Source organism: Eubalaena glacialis, chromosome 1, assembly GCF_028564815.1.
Source record: "Eubalaena glacialis isolate mEubGla1 chromosome 1, mEubGla1.1.hap2.+ XY, whole genome shotgun sequence".
Taxonomy (NCBI): Eukaryota; Metazoa; Chordata; class Mammalia; order Artiodactyla; family Balaenidae; genus Eubalaena; species Eubalaena glacialis.
In genome coordinates this window covers 7,470,094-7,498,080 of record NC_083716.1, presented here as the reverse complement: position 1 = coordinate 7,498,080, position 27,987 = coordinate 7,470,094, and the positions used below count along the sequence as shown (strand labels likewise).

The 27,987-nt window shown below is 37.1% G+C and overlaps 1 protein-coding gene across 2 annotated transcripts; it reads right to left on the bottom strand.

Annotated features, from left to right (window-relative positions):
• Window positions 1-863: 863 nt before the first annotated feature.
• On the bottom strand, window positions 864-24,746 carry EEF1AKMT2 (EEF1A lysine methyltransferase 2). 2 transcript variants are annotated; one of them, XM_061192304.1, is made up of 6 exons: window positions 24,604-24,746; window positions 23,404-23,469; window positions 22,778-22,892; window positions 8,491-8,598; window positions 5,146-5,362; window positions 864-1,498 (listed from the first exon to the last, which is right to left on the bottom strand). In XM_061192304.1, the coding sequence occupies exons 1-6, from the start codon at window positions 24,711-24,713 to the stop codon at window positions 1,404-1,406; spliced, it is 711 nt and encodes a 236-aa protein (XP_061048287.1). In that variant the 5' UTR covers window positions 24,714-24,746; the 3' UTR covers window positions 864-1,403. The 2 variants fall into 2 exon arrangements, with proteins under 2 accessions (XP_061048287.1, XP_061048296.1); XM_061192313.1 differs by lacking the exon at window positions 24,604-24,746 and having other exon boundaries at window positions 22,774-22,892; window positions 23,404-23,468.
• Between the last annotated feature and the right edge of the window lie 3,241 nt (window positions 24,747-27,987).

Genomic DNA, 27,987 nt, shown 5'->3' with positions numbered 1-27,987 from the left:
CCCGTAACAAAAATGAAAAGAAAAAGGGTGTAATGCTAGACTTGCTCAGTACTGGAATAACATTTGCCAAACAAACAAAAATTCTGTTTGTTTTGTAACCCAACAAGCCCCCAAAGCTAAAAATCATAAAAATTCTTATCACTTTTTAAAAACTCATCTTGTGACTCCAATATTAAACTATTAGCCCCAATACAAAATGGCACTAAGGATTAATAAAACTTATCTCTTCAAAAACGTTCATAAATAAACTGTTCCTCTTGCTAATCAGCCCCTAACTAGAACATCTTTGTCCCTGTATCCCTGAGGGTGTATATATATAAAACTTACACCTCTCACAGAGGAATGACACAGCTCAGTTCTTGATGACACAAGTCGGGAAATGGTGAAAAGTAATGAAGGATGACTCACTATTCTCACAGTCCACTGATCAACAGTCACTAACAGGGAGCTGCAGAGCTCCTAAAAATAACTGCCCAACTTCTCTAACAGAATTTTCGACGTACGAGTCCTAGTTCCCCAACTGAACTATAAATGCCGTAAAGGCAGAGACTTAGACCTGGGAGGCGAATACGCTAGGGGAAGAGAACAGGTTTTAGAGTCAGACCCAGAGAAGAATCCTGGCTCTATCCTGTACTAGCTATCTGATATGTAGAAACAGGAATAAGTAATACATGCCTCGAGAAGATATTGAGGGAATTCAATGACTTAGTAAGATAATACAACTTAACCTAGTGCCAGCATATAACAGTATCTCTTAGTTGTCTTTCCTTCTACTATTTATCCCTCACAGTGTGTAGAAGATCATCAGCCACAAAATACAAGCTCAATAAATATTTCTTGATCAACTGATACATTTATCTGATTTTGTTTAATTATACACATAAGGGCTAGGGGATTTTCTCAGGTATTAAATAATTTTTTTTTAAAAAACCTATTCAACTCAAAATATCATACTTACTATGTTTTATAATAGTCTAATAAAACATTAAGAAAGTCGTTTGGCTTATTTTTCTGGCCCTGGAATAGCTTGGTCATATATTCATAAATAGCTATATTCAATTCACCTTTACCAAGGCACAAAAATCAAGAATACATACTATCTGTAAATTCATTTACTGCTTTAAAGTTTATAACTGTTCAGCAGTTACAGGAAATTTTTTTAAATCAGAAAGAAAAATATTTACATCTCAAATACAAAAGAAAAATTTAAATTATTCTTGGTTGATCTCTAAAACCGAACTACTTCCATGCTCATGATTTTTTTTACCAACCCATTTTATCTATTCAACATGTGCATCCTGTGTACTTACTAAACATTTATTTGCACTTGCATTTTCTGTATCAGGTTTACTTTGATGCAGAGCTTCTTTAAAAAGCTAACTGAATTTGTCCAATGAAAAGTCTCACATTTTTTGGAAAACCAGTGCTGCTACACTGTTTCCAGATCTGCCTCCAAAGCTGAACCTGGGTGTCCGCAGCTCTTCAAAAAGTTCAAATCCTGCCAGACAAAAGTAAAATACTTTTATTAGGGACTGAATCCCACAGTTAAGGGATATTTGTATTAACAATGTACTTTTGAACCTTTTACAAAATTACGTGATTCCAAACTCCAAATTGTGACTAAATTTCACTTTATGATCTTCTATCCTATATACTATATGTGTATATGTGTATACACCCAAAAACACTTTGAAATGAACAAGTAACAGACAAAATCAAACTGGAAAAAAGAGGCTTTCCATCCATCCTGTTTATCATCCCTGTTTATCATCCCTTCAACTCTGCATCTCCAGTGGCCTCCTTTACCATCTAGTTGTAGGAAGCAGATTACCATGTGTTGAGGTCTTACCATGTATCCGGCACTGTTTTGAATGCTTTATATGTAGTAAGTCAATTAATCCAAATCAGATATATAAAAGCACTTAATACAGAGAAGATAAGTAACATGGAAATAAAAATGAAAAAGTCCTGGAGACGGATGGTGGCAATGGTTGCACAACAATAAGAATGTACTTAATGCCACAGAACTATAAACTTAAAAATGGCGAAATAGTAAATTTTATGTTATATATATTTTACCACAATAAAAAAAGAGTTTGTAACCAAAGATCAAGACCCAAACTGAACCGAACTTGGGAAGGTAAGGAAGTAGTAACTTTCAAAGCAGCACAGGGTGATTTCTCTTTTTTTTTTTTACTTAACATGTATTCAAAAATCCTGGGTGCAAGTCCCAGCTCTACCACTTACTAGGTGAAAGGTTACTAGATTAAGGTCAATTTACCTTAACCAGAATCCTCAATTTCCATGCAAGGAGGTTACAGGTATCACTGCCCCTATCTAACTTACAGTGATTTTGTGAAGATTAAAATAAGAATATGTGGTGTTCTCCTAACCTATAAAACAAAATGGAAATTTAATGTTTTATTATTCTGTTTTCAAAAAATAAGACAAATAAGGGTGGAAGGTTGGTTAACTCTTAGTTAACCATGGTTTTCTCTCAGTGATGGGACTATCAGTTTGGGAGAATTCTTTTTCTTTTGGGGGAGAAGGTGTCTGCATTTTCTAAGTTTCCATGTCTTGAGCTAAAGCTCAAATAACTCTTGTAAACAGAAAAAAATGCTTAAATGGATATACACTATTGTATCAATTGGTTTTATACTTTGCTTCATAATTCATATTCTTAATCAAGCTTCACCAAATCTTAACAAGTAACTAAATATTAACATACTCATTAAAAACTGATCATAAGAAAACTTTTCCAAAGAAGGTCAGGCCTTTTAAATAATACGATATATTTTAATGCTAAAAAATGGAGCCACTGTGATGGGTACATGGGTACACACCCATATTTGTTTTCTGAAATTTTACATATGCTTAAAATATTTCGTAATAAAAATTCTCAAGAGAAAATGGAGCTGTCTGGGTGAATTTTCTAGGACTAATCTTTTAACTCCCTAGACTAACCCTACAGAATTTAAGTTTTACATTTCAGTAGATAATACATCAAAATGTTGATGTATTATATCAACAATACAAAGTGGTTGTATACCAGAGATAGATAACAAATTTTAATTATTTGAATCTATATACTTATGTGTTGGGGTTACTGATATTTAAAATTTTTTTTCATAATGAATCTGATTACTTTTGCAGTAAGATAGGTTTGGGGTTTTTTTTTAATTCACTAGTTGTAAGAAAGTCAAGTTCCTTGGACATCAAATTAGAATATCCTAGAGTCTGCCAAATGATTAAGTAATCCTCACCAAAACAAACGGCAACACAAAATATTTATATAAATAGGGCTATAAAAGAAAAATGAAAAATTCATTTCAACAGATTTATGAACATTTACATTTCAAATTAGGAAAGAAGCAAAGAACCTTAAAAAAATTAGTGAAGCAATCTTTATTCTATGCAAAAGGGACCATGGAAGTCAATCTTAAAAGCTAGTGACAAGCCCCTTGGCAGTGATGCATGGCAGTGTGTTCTGTTAGTGTCCTGTATCTATCTAACTCCAAAAACCATTTTCTAAGAGAAGCATGCCTAGAAAAATATCTTCAATTGTTTATAATTATTTCTTTAACATTTCCTGTTGTAACATTTCGCTTATTTAAATTCTGCATTAAGCTCTAAAACTGAACAGAAGTTAAAGAATTTATTCAGTAGTTCTCAGACACAGACACATTTTTAATCACTCTTTACAAGGCTAAAGTCTGTTCCTCATTATGAAAGACAGACAAATATGTTTTTGTCTGGTGGTTCCAGGGATAAAAGAGAACACCTGTATTTAAAAACCAGGAAAGGAACTTGCCCTACACAGTGTAACTTTGAGCATTTATTAAAACTGTCAAGCTTCAAGAAGAAAGACTATTGATAGGAGGCCTCAATAGTTCTAAAGGAAACAAATTTAACATAGAAGATAATAAAATTAATGACATGAAATAAAAGACAATAAATCACATAATTCTTGTTTTCCAGAGGCAACAGTAATGAACCTCACATTTCAAGCCTCAAACACTTCAAGTTTTACATTATATAACCTGCCAAAGCCATCGAATGCACACAAAAGGACATGTGTTAAGTGTTCTCCCTCCTACTGCCTATTCCCTTACTACCAAAAAGAAAACAAACTCTGAGATAAAGCGCATGCAATACAGTTATAAATTCATTTCCCATTAGCTTGTGACAACTGAGGTTCAAAATTTAACCACAAACTTAGTACCATATCACTTATTAATACTCCAACCTGAAAATTCTTCCCACTCCTTTAAAAAAAACAATACTAATCTGAAATGGAGTCTAAGGAAAAAACAAGCAAATACATAGTTATAGATTCTCAAGGTACTTTCCCAGAAAGTCCTGTGCACTGCATGAGTAAAGTGACAGGTGAAATAATCCTTAAACCAGGCAAGAAACAGTCTTCCAAAGAGCTCAAAATATTTGTGTATGGATTAAAGATTCTCGATTCTTACAAGATCCCCATTTAGTAGACACAGCACTAATTATACTTTGCTAATGGGGCAAAAAAGGATCCTGTCTTGGCACCAAAATCTTGCAAAAAGTAGAGATTTCCTCAAGAATTAATAGGTAGTAATTCTTCTAAGTTCCTACATTTTGTTTCTGTGCAATGTTAAAAAAGAATATACACTGAAAACAAAAGAAAAATCCTAAATATCTAAGTGACCACTAGGCAAGACAAAGTATCTATAAAATGAAAACTCTCATACAAGACTTTAAAAAACACTACTACCATCTGCATTATTACTATTATTACTAATTACCAATATATCAGTACACTGAAGTCAGAAACACAATATATGCACTTCCTTTGTTTGATTCCCTAAATAACAGATTATATAGCTTAAACAAAGAACTTAATTTTTACAGGCTCATAAATTTTAGTACTTAACTGCCAGGATTTCTTGGAAAATTTTACAAAGGACTCTGGATCTCAACCAATATTATTTCTTTGCTCTTTGCATATACAGTTAAAAGTACTACCATAGTTATTAACAAAGAAGAAAAGCAGGCGATTCCCACAAATAGAAAAGTAAAATACTATAACACCATGGGAAAAAAAAAAACCTATTTAAGTGCATTAAACCTGAGGTAAGAACACATTTAAACAACATAACAGCCATTTACCTTCACTGAATTCATTTAGCAACTCTTCCTTGGTCCAATTACATGAGGTTATTAGAAAAAAGCCTTTCACTTTCAACACCCTGGAGAGAGATTTCACATATTGCTTCCTCTTTTCAATTGCATCGTCAGGATTAAGGCTTATGGCATCAAAAGTCCCTTTGTCAATACAAATATGAAATCCAGACAGTTTTGTGGAAGGATTCAAAAAGTCTTCTACCTATATTAAAAATCAATGTCTATGTGAGAACAATTCACACACAATATTTACTGAATTTAAGTAACAATCTGTAAAAAGTTACAGATAAAAAGAGCAATTACTTATGATGGCATTTTACATATAATAAACATTTTCAACTTTATAGCTAACTTTTATGTGCTTCATTCCAAGATCATTAAAGCTAAGATTAGTAAGCAAGACTGACAGTGTTTCCTGGACATTCCAAATCTCTACAAATTTGGAAACAAATCAAAGCCAGGTGTATTGCCTAATAATACCAGCACATAAATGGGGCTCACAAGCCTGGTTTATGAAAAAGTTATTTCTGTCGAAAAAAGAATATTTGAAATATTTTTTTAAATGACAAAAAAATATCTGGAACTCAAACAAGGCACTTGAAATAAGATGATTTTTAGCTGACATTACTAGCTGTATGACCTGAGGTAAACACGGTAAATCAAAAGTTCTTTTGCCTTGACTCAGCAGCTTACAAAGCAACTAATGGATACAATGAATGGCACAAAGCTTAAGAAATTAAAGGACTGTTTAAACTGCAATTACTTAACTTTATGAATATCATGCACTTCAGATTTTGAAAGTCATGTATCAGCATCTCATTCATTTTCAATAACTTCAATAACTTACTGATACTTTAGAAGCATTTGAAATAGTGATCCGCCTCAATTTCATAAAATATTAAAAATAATTTGCCAACAAACTTAATTCTGAAAAGCTGCTTTGAAAAAGTAATTAAGCAATTAGCTCGTGATTAGTCATATAAACTTAAAATAATCATAAATAGTGTATTATCTAAAACTCTTATTGTTTGACTTGAAAATGTGTATTACATGTTTACATACATTTGAACATAGGTTTCCTGCCCCTGACGCACATCAAAGTATTCATTACACCTGAAGCAAAATAATGACTACCACTCTTAAGAGTGAAGTTTGGAGAAGTTCCTATCCTAAATGCCTATATAAAAGTATTCATTTAGTGGGACTTCCCTGGTGGTGCAGTGGTTAAGAATCTGCCTGCCAACGCAGGGGACCTGGGTTCAAGCCCTGGTCCAGGAGGATCCCACATGCTGTGGAGCAACTAAGCCCGTGCGCCACAACTACTGAGCCTGCGCTCTAGAGCCCGCGAGAGCCACAGCTACTGAAGCCCTAGTGCCTAGAGCCCGTGCTCCACAACAAGAGAAGCCACCGCCATGAGAAGCCCATGCACCGCAACGAAGAGTAGCCCCCGCTCACCGCAACTAGAGAAAGCCCGTGCGCAGCAACGAAGACCCAACACAGCCAAAAATAAAGAATAAATAAAAAAATAAATTTATAAAAAAAGCATTCATTTCTTCAACAGGTATTTCATAAACACCTATTACAGGCAGGAACTTTTCAGGCCCTGGGACTGTAACTGCAAACAAAGCAAAGAAGGTCCCTGTGTGAGAATCTCTCTCATATTCTCTGAAAGGAGAGGCAAACAATAAATAAGCGAACCAAATTACTTCAGATAAAGTGCTATGCAGACAAAAAAAGAATAATGAAGACAGTGAGTGACTGGGAAGAGAAATGTTTTGGAAAAGGTAGTCAGGCAAGACCTCTTTAAGAAGGCGATATTTGAGCAGAGATCAGAATGATGAGAATGAGCGAAACAAACTAAGATCTGGGGCAAGAACATTCTAGGCAGAGAGCAGCAGGTATAAAGACTGGAGAAAAACAGGGCTGACATGTATCAGGAGCAGAAAGAAAGCCAGTGTGACTGGAGTACTGGTGATAAAGAAGAGGTAAGAAACGAGGGGCTTTTTTTTTTTTTTTTTAATAGAAAGTCTTTTATTTATTTATTTATTTATTTATTTATTTATGGCTGTGTTGGGTCTTCGTTTCTGTGCGAGGGCTTTCTCTAGATGTGGCAAGTGGGGGCCACTCTTCATCGCGGTGCGCGGGCCTCTCACTACCGCGGCCTCTCTTGTTGCGGAGCACAGGCTCCAGACGCGCAGGCTCAGTAATTGTGGCTCACGGGCCTAGTCGCTCCGCGGCATGTGGGATCTTCCCAGACCAGGGCTCGAACCCGTGTCCCCTGCATTGGCAGGCAGACTCTCAACCACTGCGCCACCAGGGAAGCCCAAACAAGGGGCTTTGTAAGGCTGGGTGGGCGTTCAGATCCCATTCTGAATGCAACGGGGAAGCCCTTGGAGGCGTGTGAGCAAGGAAGTGACACAAGCTGATTTATATTTAAAAAACTAACTCTGGCTACCCTGTGGTAATGGACAGCAGGGTGGCAAGAGTGGAAACAGGAAGGCTAAGTAAGAGGCTACTACAGTCATCTAAGTGAGAAATGATGGTGGCTTGGATCTGGGAGGTAGCAGTGGAAATATCAAGAAATGATCACATTCCTGATATACTCTGAAGATAAAACCAACAAAATTGGCTATAGGATTTTTTGTTGTTGTTGGCGCCTTGAGGCTTTCAGGATCCTAGTTCTCCGACCAGGGAGTGCACCCAGACCACAGCAGTAAAAGCGCCAAGTCCTAACCACAGGACTGCCAGGGAATTCCCTGTTATAGGATTTAAAGGAAAGAGTGGGGTAGGGGATGGGAGGTGAGTGAGAAGTTTAAGGAAGAAACCAAGAGTTTCATTTTGGACCAACTAAGAGACTTTTAGCTATCCAAGTGGAACTATAGAATAAGCAGTGTTTATATAATTCTAGAGCTCAAAGGAGAAGCCTGGGATAAAAATATAAATGCAAGAGTCATCATCTCCTCACAGATCAGAGGGCAAAAAATAAATTGTGTAATCTTTGGTGGCATTATACTACTTTAGGCATTTACAACTTTTTGATCTAGTTAATCCAAAGTTAGCTATTATTTGTGTGTATTTGTAAAAAAAAAAGAGCGAGAGAAAGAATAAACAGACTTGCACACAAGGAAGAAGAGGAAATAACTTTCCCAAACTGACTAGACTGAAAATTTTAATACTGTCACTTAAAAAGTATCATTTTGGATTATTTATGATTGACCCTTAATTTATGAGCTCAAAGATGTCAGCAAATTAATATACTTCAGAAACATTTAAACTTTATAACTTATTATAAATAAAAATAACAGTTACAGTAATATAAATAATAGTTACCTTCAACTTAATGTTAGATAAACCTTCTTTCTCTATAATATTTCCAGAAAGCTGTATTGCAGAAGGAGAGTAATCAATTCCAGTAATATTAGAGAAACCAAATTTTGCCTAGGGAGAGAGAAATAATGTTATACTTTAGTTTTCAGAAGTTTTAAATATTGTTTTACCTATGAATTATAATATTCCTTTAGGACTGGGACTGTTTTATTTTTTTAATATATCAAATGACATATACCATCCAATAATCTAAAATGTTTAAATTTTATTGTAAAATCTAAATAGAAACTAAAAGTTTAAATTTATATAATGTGACAATTTATTCTTTTATAATATTTGATTTCTTTTTCAAAAGGAAATTCATTTTCTTAAAGACAACGAGAATATATGTATATTTCGGCCCTAAAGCAGAAAAATGTAGTATTAACTTCTAATGCTGATATGCTTTAATTCACACAAAAATCTGTCATAAATTTTACTTAACACAATTAAATTACATGAATAAATTAAATGCGTATGTAATAAGTTCTTGCTTTTAAAAATTTTCCTTCAGTGTACTTATAAATCATGCAATTCTCCACCAACCATGTGATCATTAACCACCTTACATTTGTATAGTATTTTTCGTTTTTGAAATATTTCATACATTCCAGTAGACCTTTACAAAAAACCTGTGAGATAAATTGGGCAGGTATTAACACCCCCAAAGAGTTAAAGAAAGCTCACTGGACTTAAGAGGTTTGAGACTAAACCTGCAGTCCAGCTGTTTACTAACCATACTAACCCATCTAAGGGTGTGTGGAGCCTGAGGCAGAAGCATGATGGCCTCTGGTCTTCACCCCTAACTATGCTGAACATTGTTAGACCAATCAGACTAAAGAAAATTTCAAAGGAAATCTGAAGAACAGAAGTTGCAAAGTAAAGTGTAGCCTGAAATTCTCTTCCAGCTCTTCACCATTTACTAAATCGTAACTTCCTTCAAAACTACTTAACCTACTCCAACACCATCCATTTAAGACTTATTTAGACTTCTCAACCCTAAGTGACTGATTCCTAATCTAAACTCAAGTAACACAACAATTATTTTCCACAGAGCATTTTGCTCCCTTTGATCATTTTTACTTTTAGTCTTATGGTCTAATATCCCTTCTTTGATGCCAACCTCCTATTCTTTTAGTGATCTCAATCCATATTCTTCAAGATCTTCATTTTCTCCCAGTTTCCCTCATTTCCTTCTTTATCAGACCTAGAATGCAGGATGATTCTATTAATTGACTCTTACCAGTTCCTTCTTCTCCAAGCCTGTTTATTCTTCCCTTAGAATTTATAAAAATCATATACAGATGTTTTAAGTTTCTAGAACAATCATCCTCAAACTACTGCCAACATTTTTCACATTCAATTTCTGGCACTCAGTGAGAAATAAGCAGACATTCAAGGAAATAATAAATGACCAAAAACCAAAGGGAAAAAACTTACATTAGAAAAAGACCCACAGGAGACTCAAATAAAAGAATGATCAGAAACATATTTAAAAAACTGAAATAAATGACAATTTGGAGAATTGTGACAGAGAACTGAAAACTATAACAAACATACAAATAACAGAATTTTAAAATGCAGTGATTAAGATACTCAAGGATGGGCTTGATAGCAGATTGGACACACACACACAAAATAGTGAAGTGGAAGAAAAGTCAGAAGAAAATACCACTTTAAGCACAGAATGACAGAAGGATGGAAAATTAAAAACAGGAAAGAACATAAAAGACATAATATGGCACAAAGTATAAGATCTAAATATATATAATAGGAGTCTTAGAAAAAGAGGAAATAAGAATAGGGCAGAAGAGAAAATGACATATGACTGAGAACTTTCTAATTTTGAAAAAGGATCCCAAGCCACAGATTCAAGAAGCACTATAAACTCAAGGCATGATAAAAACAAAGATAGTATAGTATAATATATAATATATCTGATAAAACATATAATTTATATTATATACAAATAGTATATCTGATGAAAACCAAAATCAAGAAAAATCTCAAAAGCATTCAGAGAGTGGGGTGGGGGATACAATGTGACAGATTACCTGCAAAATACCAACAGTAAGACTGACAGCTGGCAATAAGTCATAAAGAATGGAAGCCAGAAAACAACAAAAAGAAAATGTCAATCTAAAATTATATACCCAGCAAAAAAAAAAAAAGTGTGTGTGTGTGTGTGTGTGTGTGTGTGTGTGTATCTATCAAAAATGTAGGTGGTCACTGAAAAAGCACCGAATATAAGCAATGATTGTTAACATCACAAAAATACAGAAAACTAAACATTATGTGTCACATAGGCAAATATACATGACCACCTATTGAATTTACTTGTTTTAAAAAAACTGAATTTGATAAAAATCTATGGATCAGAGGTAAACAAACCTTTTCTTTAAAGGAACAGAACATAAATATTTTACGCTTTCCCAGTCATACAACCCCTGTCACAACTACTCAACTCTACTACTGTAGCACATAAGCAGCTACAGACAAAGCTGTATTCCAAGAAATATTTATAAAAACAGGGGAAGCCTAGATTTGACTCATAAACTATAGTTTGCTGACCCTTATTCTAGATTTAACTTCCAACCTACAGAAAACACAGGGGACAGAAAACATGTTAAATAATACTACAGAGATACAATTAGAAAGTCCATACTGTGGTAAATCATTTGGGACTAATAAACTACCTTCTACAACAAATAAATCACCAAGTTACATAAAGAAAAAGTGTAGGGAGAACTTAAAAGAGCCTTAGGAGACTATCAGCCAACTGCAATATGTGGACTCAATAACAGAATGGAAATGACAGAAGAAAACTCAATGAACTTGAAGACACATCAATACTAGTTATCAAATCTAATCAACAGAGAAAAATAATTGGAAAAAAAATGAACAGGTCCCAAAGCTTCAGGGACCTGTGGGACAATACAAAGAGGCTTAACATTGATATTTACAGACTCTCAAAAGGAAAGGAGAATGTGATTCAGGGGGAAAAAAGAAAAATTGAAAACATAAAGGCTGAAAACATCCCAAATTTGGCAAAAGACTTAAGTTCTCAGATTCAAAAAGCTCAATGAACCCCAAACAGGATAAGGAGAAAGAAATCCAAGCAGCAGTACATAATTAAACTGGTAAAAACTAAAAGACAATGGAAAAAATCTTGAAAGCATCTAGAAAACTGATGCATTACTTACAGGAACACAACAATTCAGACGACTGCAGATTTCTCATCAAAAACTATGGAGGTCACACAACATTTTTAAAGTACTGAAAGAACAGTTAATTCAGAATTCTATATTCAGCAAAAACATCCCTCAGGAATGAAGGTGAGATAAAGACATTCTCAGGTGAAGAAACGCTAAGAAAATTTCTTGCCAGGAAAGCTGCTCTAAAATCATTCCTGAAGGAAGTTCTTTAGACAGAAGGTAAATAATACCACAACAAACAAACAAACAAACAAACTTGGAAGATCAAGAAGAAAAAAGCTACGAAAGTAAATATCTGTGTTAACATAATTAACTACTATTCTCCTTTGAAAGGAAATATTATCACATTATCCTACAGGATTTTCAATGTAAAGGTAGTATTTAAGACAACTGCAATATAAAGAAAGGAAGATTAAAAAACTCACAGGTGGTTAAGGTTTTCCACATTCCACATGGAATGGTAAAACACTGATTCTAAGTAGATTGTGAAATAAAGTATGTATATTATAATCATACAGCAACCACTAAAAAAGCCAAAAAGATAGTCATTACAGCAACCACTAAAGAAACTATACAAAGACATTTATACAAATAGATATATCTAATTAAAATGGAATACTAAAAAATGTTCAAATAAACCAAAATAAGCAGGAAAGGAGAAAGGGAAGAATGAAAAAACAGAGGTAACAAAGAGAAAGGAAATAATAAAATGGTAGACCTAAATCCAAATGTTCTAAATATATCAATTAAAGGATAGAGATTATTAGAAAGGATAAAAAAACATGACCCAACTGTATGCTGGCTACCAGAAACTCACTTCAAATATAATGATATAGGCTGGTTCAAAGAGAAAGAATAGAAAAGGATATACCATGCAAAAACTAATTTTAAAAAGTTGAACTTCACACCCACAAGGATGGCTACAATCAAAAAGATAATAAAAAGCGTTGGTGAGAATATGGAAAAATTGGAACTCACATACAGTGCACATGGAAGTGTATAATGGTGCAGCCACTGTGAAAACAGTCTAGCAATTTCTCAAAAGGTTAAATATAGAGTAACCATATGAACCTGGGTATATACCCAAGAGAAATGAAAACATATGTCCACACAAAAACTTATACATGAATTTTCACAGCAGCATTTTTCATAATAGCCAAAAAGCAGAAACAACTTAAATGTCCATCGACTGGTGAGTGGATAAACAAAATGTGGTAAACCCATCCAACAGAATATTAATTGGACAAGAAGAGGAAAAAAGTATTGATACATGCTACAATATGGATGCACTTTGAGAACATTATGTTAAATGAAAGAAGCCAGACACAAAAGACTACATATTGATGATTCCATTTATATGAAATGCCCATAATAGACAAATCCACAGACACAGAATATAGATTAGTGGTTGCCAGGGGTTGAAGGGAATGAGGAATAAGGAGTGAACGATAATGAATATAGGGTTTCTTCTTGGGGTGATGAAAATCTTCAGGAATTAAAATAGTGGCGATGGTTGTACAAATTTGTGAATATACTAAAAACCACTTTCAAAGGGTAGATTTTATGGTATGTGGATTATATCTCAATTTTTTTAAAAAGCTGGAGTGGCTTTATTATTAGCATCAAAGTAAAATCAAAGTAAAGAAAACTACCAATGTTAAAGAGGAACATTATACAATAAACGGGTCAATTCATCAATACACAAATACAATCCTAAATGTGTATCCTCTGAACAACAGAGTTTGAAACTACATGTAGCAAAAACTGACAGAAATAAAAGTTAAAATAGACAAATCTACCAATATGGTCAGACACTTCAACATTACTATTTCCATAATTAATAGAACTAATAGACAGAAAATCAGTAAAGGTATAGAAATGAACAACACCATCAAACACCAAAAGTCTAGTTAACATATACAGAATACTCTATCCAGTAACAGCAGAATACACGTTTTTTTCAAGTGCACATGAAACATTCACCAAGATGGATATATCCTGGATCATAAAACAAAGTAACACATTTAAAAGAATTTAAGTCATACAAAATATGTTCTCTGACATAACTGAATTAGATTAGAAGTCAAAAGCAGAAAGAGAAAAATCCACAACATGTGGAAATTAAACAACAGAATTCTAAATAATCTGGATCAAAGAAGAAAATCAGAGAATTCCCTGGTGGTCCAGTGGTTAGGACTCCACACTTTTCACAGCTAGGGGCCCGGGTTCAATCCCTGGTTGGGGAACTAAGATCCTGCAAGACCCACGGCACAGCCAAAAAAAAAAAAAAAAGAAGAAGAAAATAAAAATACAGCATATCAAAATTTGTATGGTGCAAGAGCACCTACAGGAAAATTTATAGCATTTATATCATTAAATGTTTACATGAGAAAAGAAGGAAAGTCCCAAATCAATAATCTAAGCTTCTACCTTAAGAAGCTAGAAAAAAAGAGCAAGAATAAATTAAAAGCAAAAAGAATGAAAAAATAATAAAATTAAGAGCAGAACTCATTGAAATTGAAACATAAAAGCAATAGAGAAAGTCAATGAAAACAAAAGCAAATTTTTATAAAAGATAGAAAAAATGAATCTCAAGCATCACTATCAAAGAAAAAAAGAGAGAAGACACAAGTTACCAACATTAGGAATGAACAAGGGGATTTCAATACAGACCCAACAGACTTTAAAAGGATAATAAGAGAATACTGTGCAGAACTCTATACACACAAATTCACAATGGACTAATTCCTCAAAAACCACAAACCACACAAACTCACTCAAATGAAATAAATAACCTAAATAGGACTGTGACTATTAAAGAAATTTAATTCATATTTTAAACCTTCAGAAAAGAAATCTCCGGGTTAAATGGTTTAATTGCAAATTCTACCAAACACTCAAGAAGAAATAACACTAGTGCTACACAATATCTTAAAAAAATTTAAAAAGGAGGGACTTCTTCCCCACTCATTTTATAAGGCCATCAATGCCCTGAGGCCAAAACCAAATAAAGGTAATACAGGACTGCAGGGAAACTGCAGACCAATATCCCTCAAGAATACAGATGTAGGGAATTCCCTGGCAGTCCAGTGGTTAAGACCTCACCTTCCAATGAAGGGGGTGCGGGTTCAATCCCTGGTCGAGCTAAAAATCCCACATGCCTAGCAGCCAAAAAACCAAAACATAAAACAGAAGCAACATTGTAACAAATTCAATAAAGACTTTAAAAATGGTCCACATCAAAAAAATCTTTTTTAAAATTTATTTATTTATTTATTTGGTTGTGCCAGGTCTTAGTTGTGGCAGGCGGGCTCCTTAGTTGTGGCATGCGAACTCTTAGTTGTGGCATGCATGTGGAATCTAGTTCCCTCACCAGGGATCCAACCCGGGTCCCCTTGCACTGGGAGTGCAGAGTCTTATCCACTGCGCCAGGGAAGTTCCCAAAAAAAATCTTAAGAAAAAAGAATACAGATGTAAAAGTTCTCAACAAAATAGTAACAAATTGAATCTAGCAATATAGAAACAGAATTATACATTATGACCAAATGGGGCTTATTCCACAAGTGCAATACTGGTTCAATATCTGAAAATCAATTAATATCACCCACCATATTAACAGTCTAAAGAAAAAAAACCTCATGATTATATTCACTGATGCAAAAAAAATTTATTTTATTATTTTTTTAACGAAATTCAAGAAATACATCCTAGAAATACAAGGGAACTTCTTCAACCTGATAAAGGGCATCTAATAAAATCCTGCAGCTAACATCATCCTTAATGGTGAAAAACTGAAGACCTTCCCCCTAAGATGGGAACAAGGCAGGAATGTGCCATCACCAGTCCTAGTCAATATTGTATTGGAAGACCTAGGTAGTGTAATCAGGCAAGAAAAAAAAAAAGGCATGTGTATTGGAAAGAATGAAATAAAACTGTCCCTATTCACAAATGGCATGACTGTCTACATAGAAAATCCCAGAAAATCCACTTAAACCTCCTAGAACTAATAAAATGCAAGATTACAGGATACAAAGGCAACACAAAAATCAACCATATTTCTAGCAATAAACAATTGGAAACTGAATTTCAAAAAGCAATACCATTTTAAATACTCCAAAAAAAAATACATAGGTATAAGTCCAAAAAATATGCACAGGATCTGCATGCTGAATGAAAACCAAAAAATGCTGAGGAAAGAAATCCAGGAAGACCTAAATAAATGAAGAGACACATCATGTTCATGAATTGGAAGACTCAAGAGAGTAAAGGTGTCGATTCTCCTCAAACCATAGATTTAGCTCAATTTCAATGAAATTTTCAGCACAGATTCTTTTGTAGATATTTACAAACTAATTCTTAAATTTATTTGGAAAGGTAAAGGAACTAGAATGGCCAAAACAACATTTGAAGAAGAATAAAGTTGAGAGAATCACACTACCCAACTTTAAGATTTACTAAAAAGCTACACTAATCAAGATAGCATCCAGAGAATGTCACCATGAATTCTTCCAAACATTTAAGAAAGAAACAAAGCTAATCTTACAAAAATCCTCTGAAAAAAATAAAAACAGAGACAAGTCTCATCTCATTTTATTAGACCAGCATAACCTTGATACAAAAACTTTACATTAAAATTGCAAGTAAGCACAACTAGACGGCCCGCATGCCGCAACGAAAGATCCCGCATGCCGCAACTAAGACCCGACGCAGCCAAAAATAAAGTAAATATATAAATATTTTTAAAAATAAAAATAAAATTGCAAGTAAGGAAAATTACTGGCTAATCTCTCTCATGAAGCTATATAATTCCTAAGTAGAATACTACCAAATCAAATCCAACAATATATGAAAAGGATAATACACCACAATCAAACTTGGTTTACTTCAGGAATGGAAATTTGTTGTAACATTGAACAGTCAATCACTACAATTATCTCAATAAAAATGTCAATTAAAAAAAAAACTGAGGGGCTTTCCTGGTGGCGCAGTGGTTAAGAATCCGCCTGCCAATGCAGGGAACACGGGTTCGAGCCCTGGTCCGGGAAGATCCTACATGCCGCAGAGCAACTAAGCCCCTGCGCCACAACTACTGAGCCTGCGCTCTAGAGCCCATGAGCCACAACTACTGAGCCTGCGTGCCACAACTACTGAAGCCCACGCACCTAGAGCCCGTGCTCCGCAACAAGACAAGCCACCTCAATGAGAAGCCCGCACAGCGCAACGAAGAGTAGCCCCCGCTCACCGCAACCAGAGAAAGCCCGCACACAGCAACTAAGACCCAACGCAGCCAAAAATAAATAAATAAAATAAATAAATTTATTTTTTTTAAAAATTGAGGACCCCCACCAAAATCAATCAATTCAACTCTAACAGAATCAAGAAGAAAAATCATTTGATCATATCAATGAATATTAAAGAAAGCAACTGATCAAGTTCAACACCCATTATGATTAAAAACTCTTAACAAACTAGAATATAAAGGAACAGCCTCAATCTGGATGACTACCTATAAAAACCTAGAGCTAACATCATATTTAACAGTGAAATATTAGAAGCTTTCCTCTTCTAATAGGCAGTGTTAGAAGGCTACCTGCCTTCACAATTTCTATTCAATGTTGACCTAGAGACTGCACAGCATTTTAATAAACAAAATATTAAGAATGGAATAGAAGAAATACAACTACTATTTACACATGACATTACAATCGTCATAGAAAATCCAAAAGAATCTATAAATAAATAATTAGAATTAATGTGTGACTTACTGGATACAAGATCAATATAAAAATCTGTTGTACTTATACATATTAGCAATGAACTATTAGAAAATAAAATTTAAAAGCATAACAATAATAATTACAACAACAAAAAAATCTAGGAATCAACCAAGGAAAAATACTGGGCTGGCCAAAAAGTTGTTCTGGTTATCTGGTTTTTTTAAATAAATTTATTTATTTTTGGCTGCCTTGGGTCTTCGTTGCTGCGCACGGGCTTTCTCTAGTTGCGGTGAGCGGGGGCTACTCTTCGTTGTGGTGCGCGGGCTTCTCATTGCGGTGGCTTCTCTTGCTGCGGAGCACGGGCTCTAGGCGCATGGGCTTCAGTAGTTGTGGCACGCAGGCTCAGTAGTTGTGGCACACAGGCTTAGTTGCTCCGCGGCATGTGGGATCTTCCCGGACCAGGGCTCGAACCCGTGTCCCCTGCATTGGCAGGCAGATTCTTAACCACTGCACCACCAGGGAAGTCCCTGTTCGGTTTTAAGTAAAAATAAGACACATTTTTCATTTTCACCAAGAACTTTATTGAACAATGTATTCATTAACCGAGCAAACTTTTTGGCCAACCCAATATATAAGATCTCTGTACAGAAAATCTCTATACAGACAAAATACTATTGAGAGAAAATTAAGAACTAAATAAATGGAGGAATACATCATGTTCATGGATTCACTCAATACTATAAACATGTAAATCCTCCTCAAACTGATCCATAAATTCAATACAATCCTAATCAAAATCCCAGGGTGGGTTTTTTTTTTCCTGAAAAGTGATGATTCTAAAATTTAAATAAATATGCAAAGAGCTAACTAACAACATACAAGACAACAATGGAAAAGCTATCAAAGTTGGAGAACTTACATTAACCAAATGGGGAGACTTACAAAACTGCAGTAATTAGGACAATTTGGCACTGGCATAAGGATAAACAAACAGACCCAAAGGAATAGAACAGAGGATCCAGAAACAGACCCAAACACATACCATTACTGGACTTATGACAAAGGCACCCCTACAGTACAGTGGGGGAAAGAGCAGACATTTCAATTAGTGGTGCTGGGTTATCTGAATATTCATAGGGAAAAAAAATAATAAACCTTGACTCTACCTCACAACATACACAGCAATTAATTGGGACCTAAATGTGAAAAGGAAAACAACAAAGCTTCTAGAAAAACATATAGGAAAATATCTTTTTGACTCTGGGTAGGCAGATTTACTACACAATATTCAAAAGCACTAACCATTTTTAAATGATATATTAAACTTCAGTAAAATCAAAGAACTTCTGTTCATCAAAAGATACTATTACAGGGACTTCCCTGGTGGTCCAGCAGTTTAGATTCCAAGCTCCCAATGCAGTGTGCCCGGGTTTGATTCCTGGTCAGGGAACTAGATCCTGCATGCCACAACTAAAAAGATCCCACGTGCCGCAAGGAAACGCGGCAAGAAAGATCATGCGTGCTGCAACTAAGACCTGGCGCAGCCAAATAAATAAATAAATTTTTTTTTAAAAGATACTATTACAAAAGTGAAGAGACAAGCGACACACCAGATACAAAGGTTATATACACAGAATATATAAAAAACTCCTACAAATCAATAAAAGAAAGGCAACCCAATTTTTAAATAGGCAAAAGCTTGAATAGGCATTTCACAAAAAATAGCCAAATAGATAGCATAAGAAAATATGCTCAATATCCTTAGTCATCAGGGAAATGAGAATAAAACCACAAGATACCACTACACACCTACCGGAATCACTGAAATTGGATAAGCTGACAAGAGCAGGTGTTGGCAAGGATGTGGAGCTACTAGAATTCTCACAAACTGCCAGTAGGAGTGCAAACTAGTGCAACCAATTTGGAAAACTGTTTGGCAGTATTCATAATAACACAGTGCTGGAAATGAGTCAAATGACCATCAACAGGAAAATGAATGAATAAAATGAATGAATGACTAAATCAATAAATAAACTGTGGTATTTTCATATAGTACAGTACTAACCACAATGAAATGAAGCACTCTAGTGCTACACACAATATGAAAGACCATGGATAAACCTAACAAATCCATGCTCAGCAAAAGAAACCATATCAAAAAAGTGCATACCCAAAGATACTATTCATATCAAGTCAAAAAGAGGCAAAACTCAATGAAATGGAAAAAAGATAATCTTTTCAACAAATGACAGATGGAACAATTCAACATTCACATGCCAAAAAAATAACCCCAACCAGTATCTCAAACCTTCTACAAAAATTAATTCAAAACAAATAATAGATCTAAATGTAAAATGTAAAACTTTAAAACTTTTAGAAGAAAACCTAGAAGACCTATGTGACCTTAAGTTAGGCAAAGAGTTCTTTAATATGACAACAAAAGCACGATCCATATAAGAAAAAATTAACAAATTTGACTTCATAAAAATGAACTTCTGCTCTTCAGAAGATATTGTTAAAGAGAATGAAAAAAAACAAGCTAACAAATGAGAGAAAACATTTGCATATCACATACCTGACAAGGAACTTATATCCATAATACATAAAGAATCCTCAAATCTTAATAAGTAAACAGGCAACCCAATTTAAAAACAGGCCAAAGATTTGAACACACATTTCACCAAAGATATACAGATGGCAAATGAGCACATGAAAAGGTAATCAACATCATTAGTCATTAGGAAAATGCTAATTAAAACCACAATGAGAAACCAGTACAGCTGACATGAAAAACAGCCTAACTTATGATGACAGAAGTCAAAATAATCATTACCTTTAGGAGGGAATGAGTGGGAGGGGACACAAGGAGGCTTCTTCTATGGTGTTAATAATGTTTTATTTGTTGATCAGGTTGGTGAGTTACACACAAGTGTTCATTTTGTAAAAGCTGTACACTTATGACCTATTCACTTTTCTACATGGATGTTATACTTTATTCAGTAAGTTCACATTAAAAAAGAAAAAAACTTCCCAAAGCGACTCCACATCTAGGTAGCTTCACCAGTGAATTCTACCAAACATTTAAGGAAGAAAAAAAAATTGTCAACAAACTCTTTCAAAAAATAGATTCTCGTTTAATGATGTCAGCATAACCTGATACCAAACCCTGACAAGGACACTACAAGAAAGGAAAATTACAGGACAATCTCCCTCATGGACAAAGTTGCAAAAATCCTAAACAAAATATTAACAAACTGAATCCAGTAATATATATATAAGTTGGGTTTATTCCAGAAATGCACTTAACATTTGAAAATGATCAATGTAATTCACCTACATGAACAGAATAAAGGAAAAAATTCATATGGTTACCTCAACAGATACAGGAAAAACATTTAATCAACAACAACACACACGCACACACACGGTTAGCAAAGGAGAAACAGGAGGAAACTTCTGAAGTCTGATAACAGAGTTATCTACAAAACTAACTTACAAGATAACATCATACCTAACAGTGAAACACTGAACGTATTCTCTGAAAAGGGCGAAAAAGACAAGGATGCCTTGTGTCACCACTTCTTTTCAACATTCTCCCAAAGGTCCCAAACAGTGTAATAAGGGGGGAAAAGTTACAAAGGATTGGAAAGGAAGAAATAAAACTATCATTATTTATAGTTTGCATAATTATATGTGTAGAAAATATAAAAGAATCTATAGTTAAACTGCTAGTCTCAAAGGATAAATCATTAACCTCTACAAGTAAGCTATTAGAATCCGAAAGTATCTACAGGTAAACAACAGAATGAATAAATAAAATTGTGGTATAAGTGTACAAAGGATTCATATACAGCAACAAAAACGAATGAACTGCTATGTACAAGTTGAGTGAATCTCACAGAATGTTGAGTGAAAGACACCAGAAAGAACATACTGAAGACTTCCATTTATATATCCAAAACAGACAAATTAATCAATGATGTTAAAACTCCTTGTAGTTACCTTTAGAGGGGAAGGAGGAGCAATTTAGAGAGGATTAGCAGGGAGTTTAAGGGGGGGCTTCTAGAGTCTGTAATATTCTATTTCTTGATTAGGGTGATAGGTGTGTTCACTTGGTAATAATTCATTGAGCCATACTCTTTTGGTTTGTGCACTTTAATGTACTTATGCTGCACCTCGTTTCAAAAAAATTTATTACAATTTTTTCTAATCACATTTCACTGCTTCAAACATTTTAATGGCTCCCCATAGACTAAAAGTAAAATCTAAGCTCTTAGGCATGGCATATGATATGGCTCCTACCTTTAATCTAAACCTCATCTCTGTCTATCTCACACATACACTTTATATTCTAATTTACCAAATTATTTATAGGGCCAGAACCTTCATGCCTTTAGATTATGTTTCCACTTCTTGAAATTCTCTCCCTCTTTACACTCTACCCACACTCAACACAATTTCCACCCAACTTGGATATTAGCTCCTCCAAGACCCTTCCTATCCCTCTTCCCCAAATCACTCCCTTTCCTATACTCAGTATATCTATTATTGCATACATCAAGCTACAGCATTAGCTATTTATGTCTATGTCAGTCTATCCTCTATTGTACTGTGAACAACTCAAGCACAAGGTCTAAATTTTCATACTGCCAGTGCCTCCCACAAGGCTTGGCAGGTGGTAGTCACTTAGCAAGTTTCACTGTTATGCAGATATCCTTACAAACTGAAACAGTAAAACCATCTAGGATGAAGCCTAAGTCTTACACCTCCTCCACAGCACTTGGCAGAGCAATGATACACTACAGGCATTAACAGTGATGGTTTAGCTAGTAGTAGAACCTGTACCAAAACTCAGTTCCATGGACAAAATGCTCTTTTCAAACCATATGCAAAACACTCTTCAAAAACCATATGCTCACCTAAGAAAAGGGATATATGTCCTACTGGAAATGTAAAAAAAAAAATCATCTTCCTTTTATACATACAGATTTCCAGAGTTTTGAGCTAAAAGAAACCAACAGAAATCACCTAGTCAAAATCTTTAGGAAAGAACTGAAGTCCAGAAAAAAAAAGTGGCTTGCTCAAGGTTGAGACAAAAGCAAGAAGGGCCAAGACTAGGACTCAGATCCCCTGGCTTCTCATTTAGTGCTTTCTCACAGCCCATGCAGCCTCCCTTTTGTACCATGTGACTTCTCAAAGTAAGTGGTACGACTGCTTTACTACTTTGGATTTAGATAGCTAGTATCCTCAACTGCAAGATTTTTTTCTTAATTTCATTTTTAAATTTGGTTCTAACACATGAATACTAATAGTACCAACAAGTTCAACCAGGAAAACACCATTTCCAGTTCCAATATCAAGCACTGAAGCATCCAATGGAATCTTGTGTTTCTGCATCCATCTTATTAGTCGAGTCATACTCTCTTCTCCAAACCTATTAGAAACAGAGAATCAGTTAATCAAATAACAGAGGGACAGAGAACAAAGGTTACAACTACATTCCACTTAAGCAGCTTATTCAGTTTGCTCAATTAAGTCTTTCTTGAAAGTAAGAAATAACATCTGTAACTGCTTAATCTTCATCTCTACTATTATTTAGAAGAAAACACCCCCAAGAATAGAACAGAATAGATAAGGTTGGTATGTTACTTATTAATGTTTCTCTACATCAGCATTAACACTTATACATGTTGGTGGCTCAAAACTGCATTGCTTATAGAAAAAGGACAATTATAAAATAAGGGTTATTTCCTAATACTGTCATCAAATTTAAATCTGGGCCATTAAAAGAGAAAAGAGAGAGATTCTGTCAATCTACCCACTAAAGCCAGAATCAGTCCAAGGTTCCCAAGATTTCTAGGGTTTCTCTGGGATAAGCACTTAAAAGACACACACACACCTACACAATCTTCTGGATCATAATCCCACTACTTTTTCTAACTTACCAGATTTCTCCTGTATCTCCATATTCTTGGAAAGTTTGCAGTTCTCTCTCATAGACAGCATCCCAACTATATGAATAATCAAGTGCAAAGCAAATTATTCAATTAAACTGTATTATGAATTAAAGGTATATTTCTAATACATTACTGGGATAGTTATGACAGAAATTTAAAACATTATTAGTGTTGATAAGTGCACATCGCTCAATCTTTTAACATCCTTGTGTTAAAAGAATGAAAGAAAGAATAAGTTTATACATGTAAAGCACTTACAACAATGCCTGACATTTAAAACGGTGTATGTTTTAGCTTAAAAAATACAAAGACGTATCTGTCCAAGGATCCCTAAGTCCCAAACACAAATCCAAAACGTGACTGTAAAGGCATAGATAGTGTCATTACAGCACTTTTCAGTCTAAAATGTAAAGACACAAGAATTTTCTACCAATTAGGTGGTTACTCACAATGGAATTCGCCAAAAATAAGCTCCGCTTAAAGGTTAAGTTTTAAGACTTACTCTCACTCCTTTTAAGGACTCCTCCTCCATCAACTGCCGTCTCTTCCTATTTCATGTCTCTAGAAGCCCTTCTCCCCCTCCAAGTTACCTCTCATTCTTACCTTTCCCCACAGTCATTCATTCATCCATCTATTAATCCATTAAATAATTGCTGAGCGTCTGCTTAGGTCAGACCACTTTCTCCTACTCCAAGATGCCCACTATCTCCTCGCTCCCTCCTTAGACCATCCCCCCCACTCCCACCCCTTCCAGCTTCCACGTCCCTGCCCTCGTCCCCTTAACCTTTTCAACTCCCCAGCCGGGCAGTTCTCCTCCGGCCTCCTACCCTCGCCCACCAGCCCTATTCGTCAGCCCCGCCCACTTTCCCTTTCTTCAAGTCCGCCCGAAAGGTTCAAGACCCCTAAAAAAACCTCCCCAAGAGCTTTAGAGCCCTTCCCGCACCCCACGGGCCCCTTAGACGTCAACCCCTTGAAAGGCCTCTTTACAGCCGCCAGTGTAGTCCCTCGGGATTCCAACCCTACGACCCCCCGGACCTTCGTCCAAGGCGGCCCTTTAGGCTTCCTCCCGTCACGCCCCCTAAGCTCTCCCCATCTTCCGGGGCCGCCTAGGCCCCATCTCTCCTTCCCCTCCTGCGGCCCAGTCCGGGCAGCGCCGCTCACCCTCCCCCTGCCCTGCGCCACACTCACTGCTCTCGGGTGCCCAGCGCAGACGGGGCGAAGCCATCCCCTCCGGGACTGCCCCCTGGAGACCGCGCCGCGGCCCCAGCGCCGCCGTCGTCGTCCGCGCCCTCGCTCATCGCGCTCCTTGCCCCGGACGGCCGTTGGGGTCGCCATAGAGACGTGGCGCGGGCAGAGCGGACGGGCGGGCTGGCGCCTCTAGGAGGCGGGAGTCGGCCCTCTCTACTGCTCCCGGCCCCGGCCGGGGTCCGCAGTCCTGCGCTTTTCCTGCAGCAACCCTGGTCCCGAGTCCCGGGTCCCAAGCCCAGACTGGGCGGGGTGGGACCTCGCCTCGGTCCCCACTCTCCCTCCAACCAGCGTCAGATGCACCCCCTTCTTCGAGGTGCCCGCCTAAGCACCACTATATTTGGGGACTGCTGTTCCTAAGGGACTGTTCAAGGTATTGCATTTTGGAAAAAGGCTGGCGGTGGGGGAGCCACACTAAATACCTAAGCCGACACTGCTCAACCCAAATGTACAAATCACCTCATCTCTCCACGTCGTGGGCATATCTGAGAAATGGATAGGACAGTACATCGCATTATTTGGCTTTCCTGCCCAAGGCTAATTTCATTTGCGGCTGGCATTCCGCCTTGAAAATAGCACTCTGCCGTCTTCTGACTTGACGTCACTGGTGGACGAGAGAATTTATGTCCAGTGAAATGAATGCCTTACGACACCCGCCCCCCCCTCCCCGCCCCCTTCCTCGCCCCCTTCCTCGCCCCCTTCCTCGCCCCCTTCCTCGCCCTCTTCCCCGCCCTCTTCCCCGCCCTCCCAAGTAAGCCAATCACGGGTATCAGAGTGCTAAGTGAGAAGAAAGGTCTAAGCGAAAGTCAAGATGCCTGTCTCAGCTCTGCCCCTAACCAGGCGCCTGGCCCTATCCAAGACTCCTAACCTCTGTGTGCTTCAATTTCCTCACCTGCAGCTCGCTGGTAATAAGAATGCTCCCAACCAGTGAATCTGAGATTCATCCACCTCTTGGTGGGACTGATACTGGAAGTTCTGCAGCATAATGCCAGAGATCTTATGGGCCAAAGGTCTGGGGGGACTTCTGTAGCAGCAATGAAATACTGGTAGTCCAATGCCCTAGGCAAGAATCTCAAAGGCTCTTAGCAAGGCTGCCTTCCAACCAAAACGCATGTTTCCTAGGCCACATTTCTGTTGACATGGCAGACAAAAGCCCAATAACAAGTCCCTGGAGGTAAGCGGCATCAACAGTTGCCTTTCCAGCTCACAGAAATCCCGATTAAGACCGCATGTGCATCTCCTCTGATGCAAGACATTCCAAGATCTTCAGGCAACCACTGGTGATAGACTATGGTAAAAGACAGATGGGAATCTATGTGTATAGTGATTAAAGAACTCAAGAAAGTGCGTAAGTAACCTTATTACAGAGTAATAAAACCACCAGATGCCACGGGCAATTAGTGCTGCCCTGAACGAATGGTTGTTTTGATTTTTTCTAGACTCGATGCTCGAGAGAGTAAGCTTGAATGTGACTGAGTGGGTCTTAAAAAGTTTTAGGTTCTAATTCAGAAGCACCCATGAAAGACACGGCCGTCTTCAATCTGATGTCTTGCCAACACTTAAGATGTTTTTGCTGTGTTTGATGAATGCTATAAACAGTTGTTGGTATGGAGCCCTGGAAAAAAACCATGGTTTATACAGAGTTCCTTCTCTGGCTCCAGGATTACTCTGGGTGTTTAGTCCTGAAGGCTGAATGGGGCACCACCTCTGATCTCCCAGGGCAACAGATTCTTGGTGGGGGGATGGAGAAGCTCGATCCGAGCAGAGCTGCCCATCACCAAGGAGAAGCTGGAATGTGCCAAGGAACACAGTCCCTTCCACCAGGTGCCCGTTCCACAAGGCAGGAGGGAGGCTCTGAGGGTATTCTGGGTTGCCTGTCTCCCTCTCACTCTGCCAATCCCTGCAGCCTGGAACCCTGCTCACCTATAACTTCTCTGAAACTGCTTTCAGGAGTTCCCAAATGCTCCCCAATTGGCAAAACAATGGTCAAGTTCCAGGCGATTCTGGTTAGGGTTAGAAGGGAAGGATTCTCTGAGAGGGTAGCAATGAGTGAAAACCTAAAAGAGTTTGTCACAGGTGGTGTCCCTAGGGAAGCAGAGTGTAAGACTGAGATGAACATGGAAGAAGTTTATTAGGGAGTGCTCTCAAGATCACCACCTATCGGGGAAGAGAGAGAAGCAGGGTTGGACAGAGGAAGTAGTCAGGCTGGGGTACCATTACGACCAAGCCTCAGCTAACACCCTCTCCCCTGACAGGGCACTGTGAAGCTGGGATGATCCTTTGGAATTTTCAAGTTGGATTGAAGAATGTGGGCCTTTATTCATCTACATTGACCAGGCATTGAATGCTTGTTTGCCCAGAAGAGGAGGATTGACTTTGGGTGATGAGACTCTTCCATGAAGGATAATTCCAGGAGAGGGCTGTCACCTGACAACCTCCCCAGCAGCTGGGATAATAATGCAATCAGTCGTGCAAGGGGAGGTCTGGGTCACACATCACCACATCTAGAGCAGAGATAATGGAGTAAACCTTGCAGCTTTCTGGGAGAAGAGCATTTCAGGCAAAGGGAAGAGTGAGTGCAAAGCCCCTGAGGTAGAATGAGATAGGGGTATCCAGGAAGCAGAAAAAAGACTAGTGTAGCTGTAGCAGAGTGAACAAACGGGACAGCAGCAGGAAATGAAGGAGTCAGGTCATTGTAAGGTTTGGGATTTGACCAAGAAGCAACATGATTTAAATTTAAGTTTTGGTGTGACAATTTTGGCTGGTATGTTGTGAATAGATTTGGCAGGGAAAGGGTTAAAAGCAGAAGTGGGAACACAGGGTTTCTCAACCTCATTCCATTGACATTTGGGGGGGGATAATTCTTTGCTGTGAGGGGCTGTCCTATGCATTGTAAGATGTTTAGCAGCTTCGTTGGCCTCTGACCACTAAATACCAGTGGCACCCTACCCCCACCCCCAGTTGTGACATCCAAAAATGTCTCATTTTTGCCAAATTACCCGTGGGGCAGAATTGTCTCCAGTTCAGACCCCTTGAGTTAGGGGCTGTTACAGTGATCTGGGAGAGAGATGATGATAGCTTGGACCACTGTGATGGGTATGCTGATGGTGAGTTGTAGGATTCTGGATATATTTTGAAAACTGTGCTGACTGATCAAAGGGAGCATCAAGAATATTCCAATGTTGTTGGCCTGTGCAACTGTCAGGAAAACAGCTCTGTTTGCTGAGTTTGGAAAAAGTGTGGTAGAAGGAGCTTTCTGACAGATTAAAATCCCAGTTTTGAACCTGGAAGATTGAACAAATTGAAGAATAATGATTAGAAAGGTTA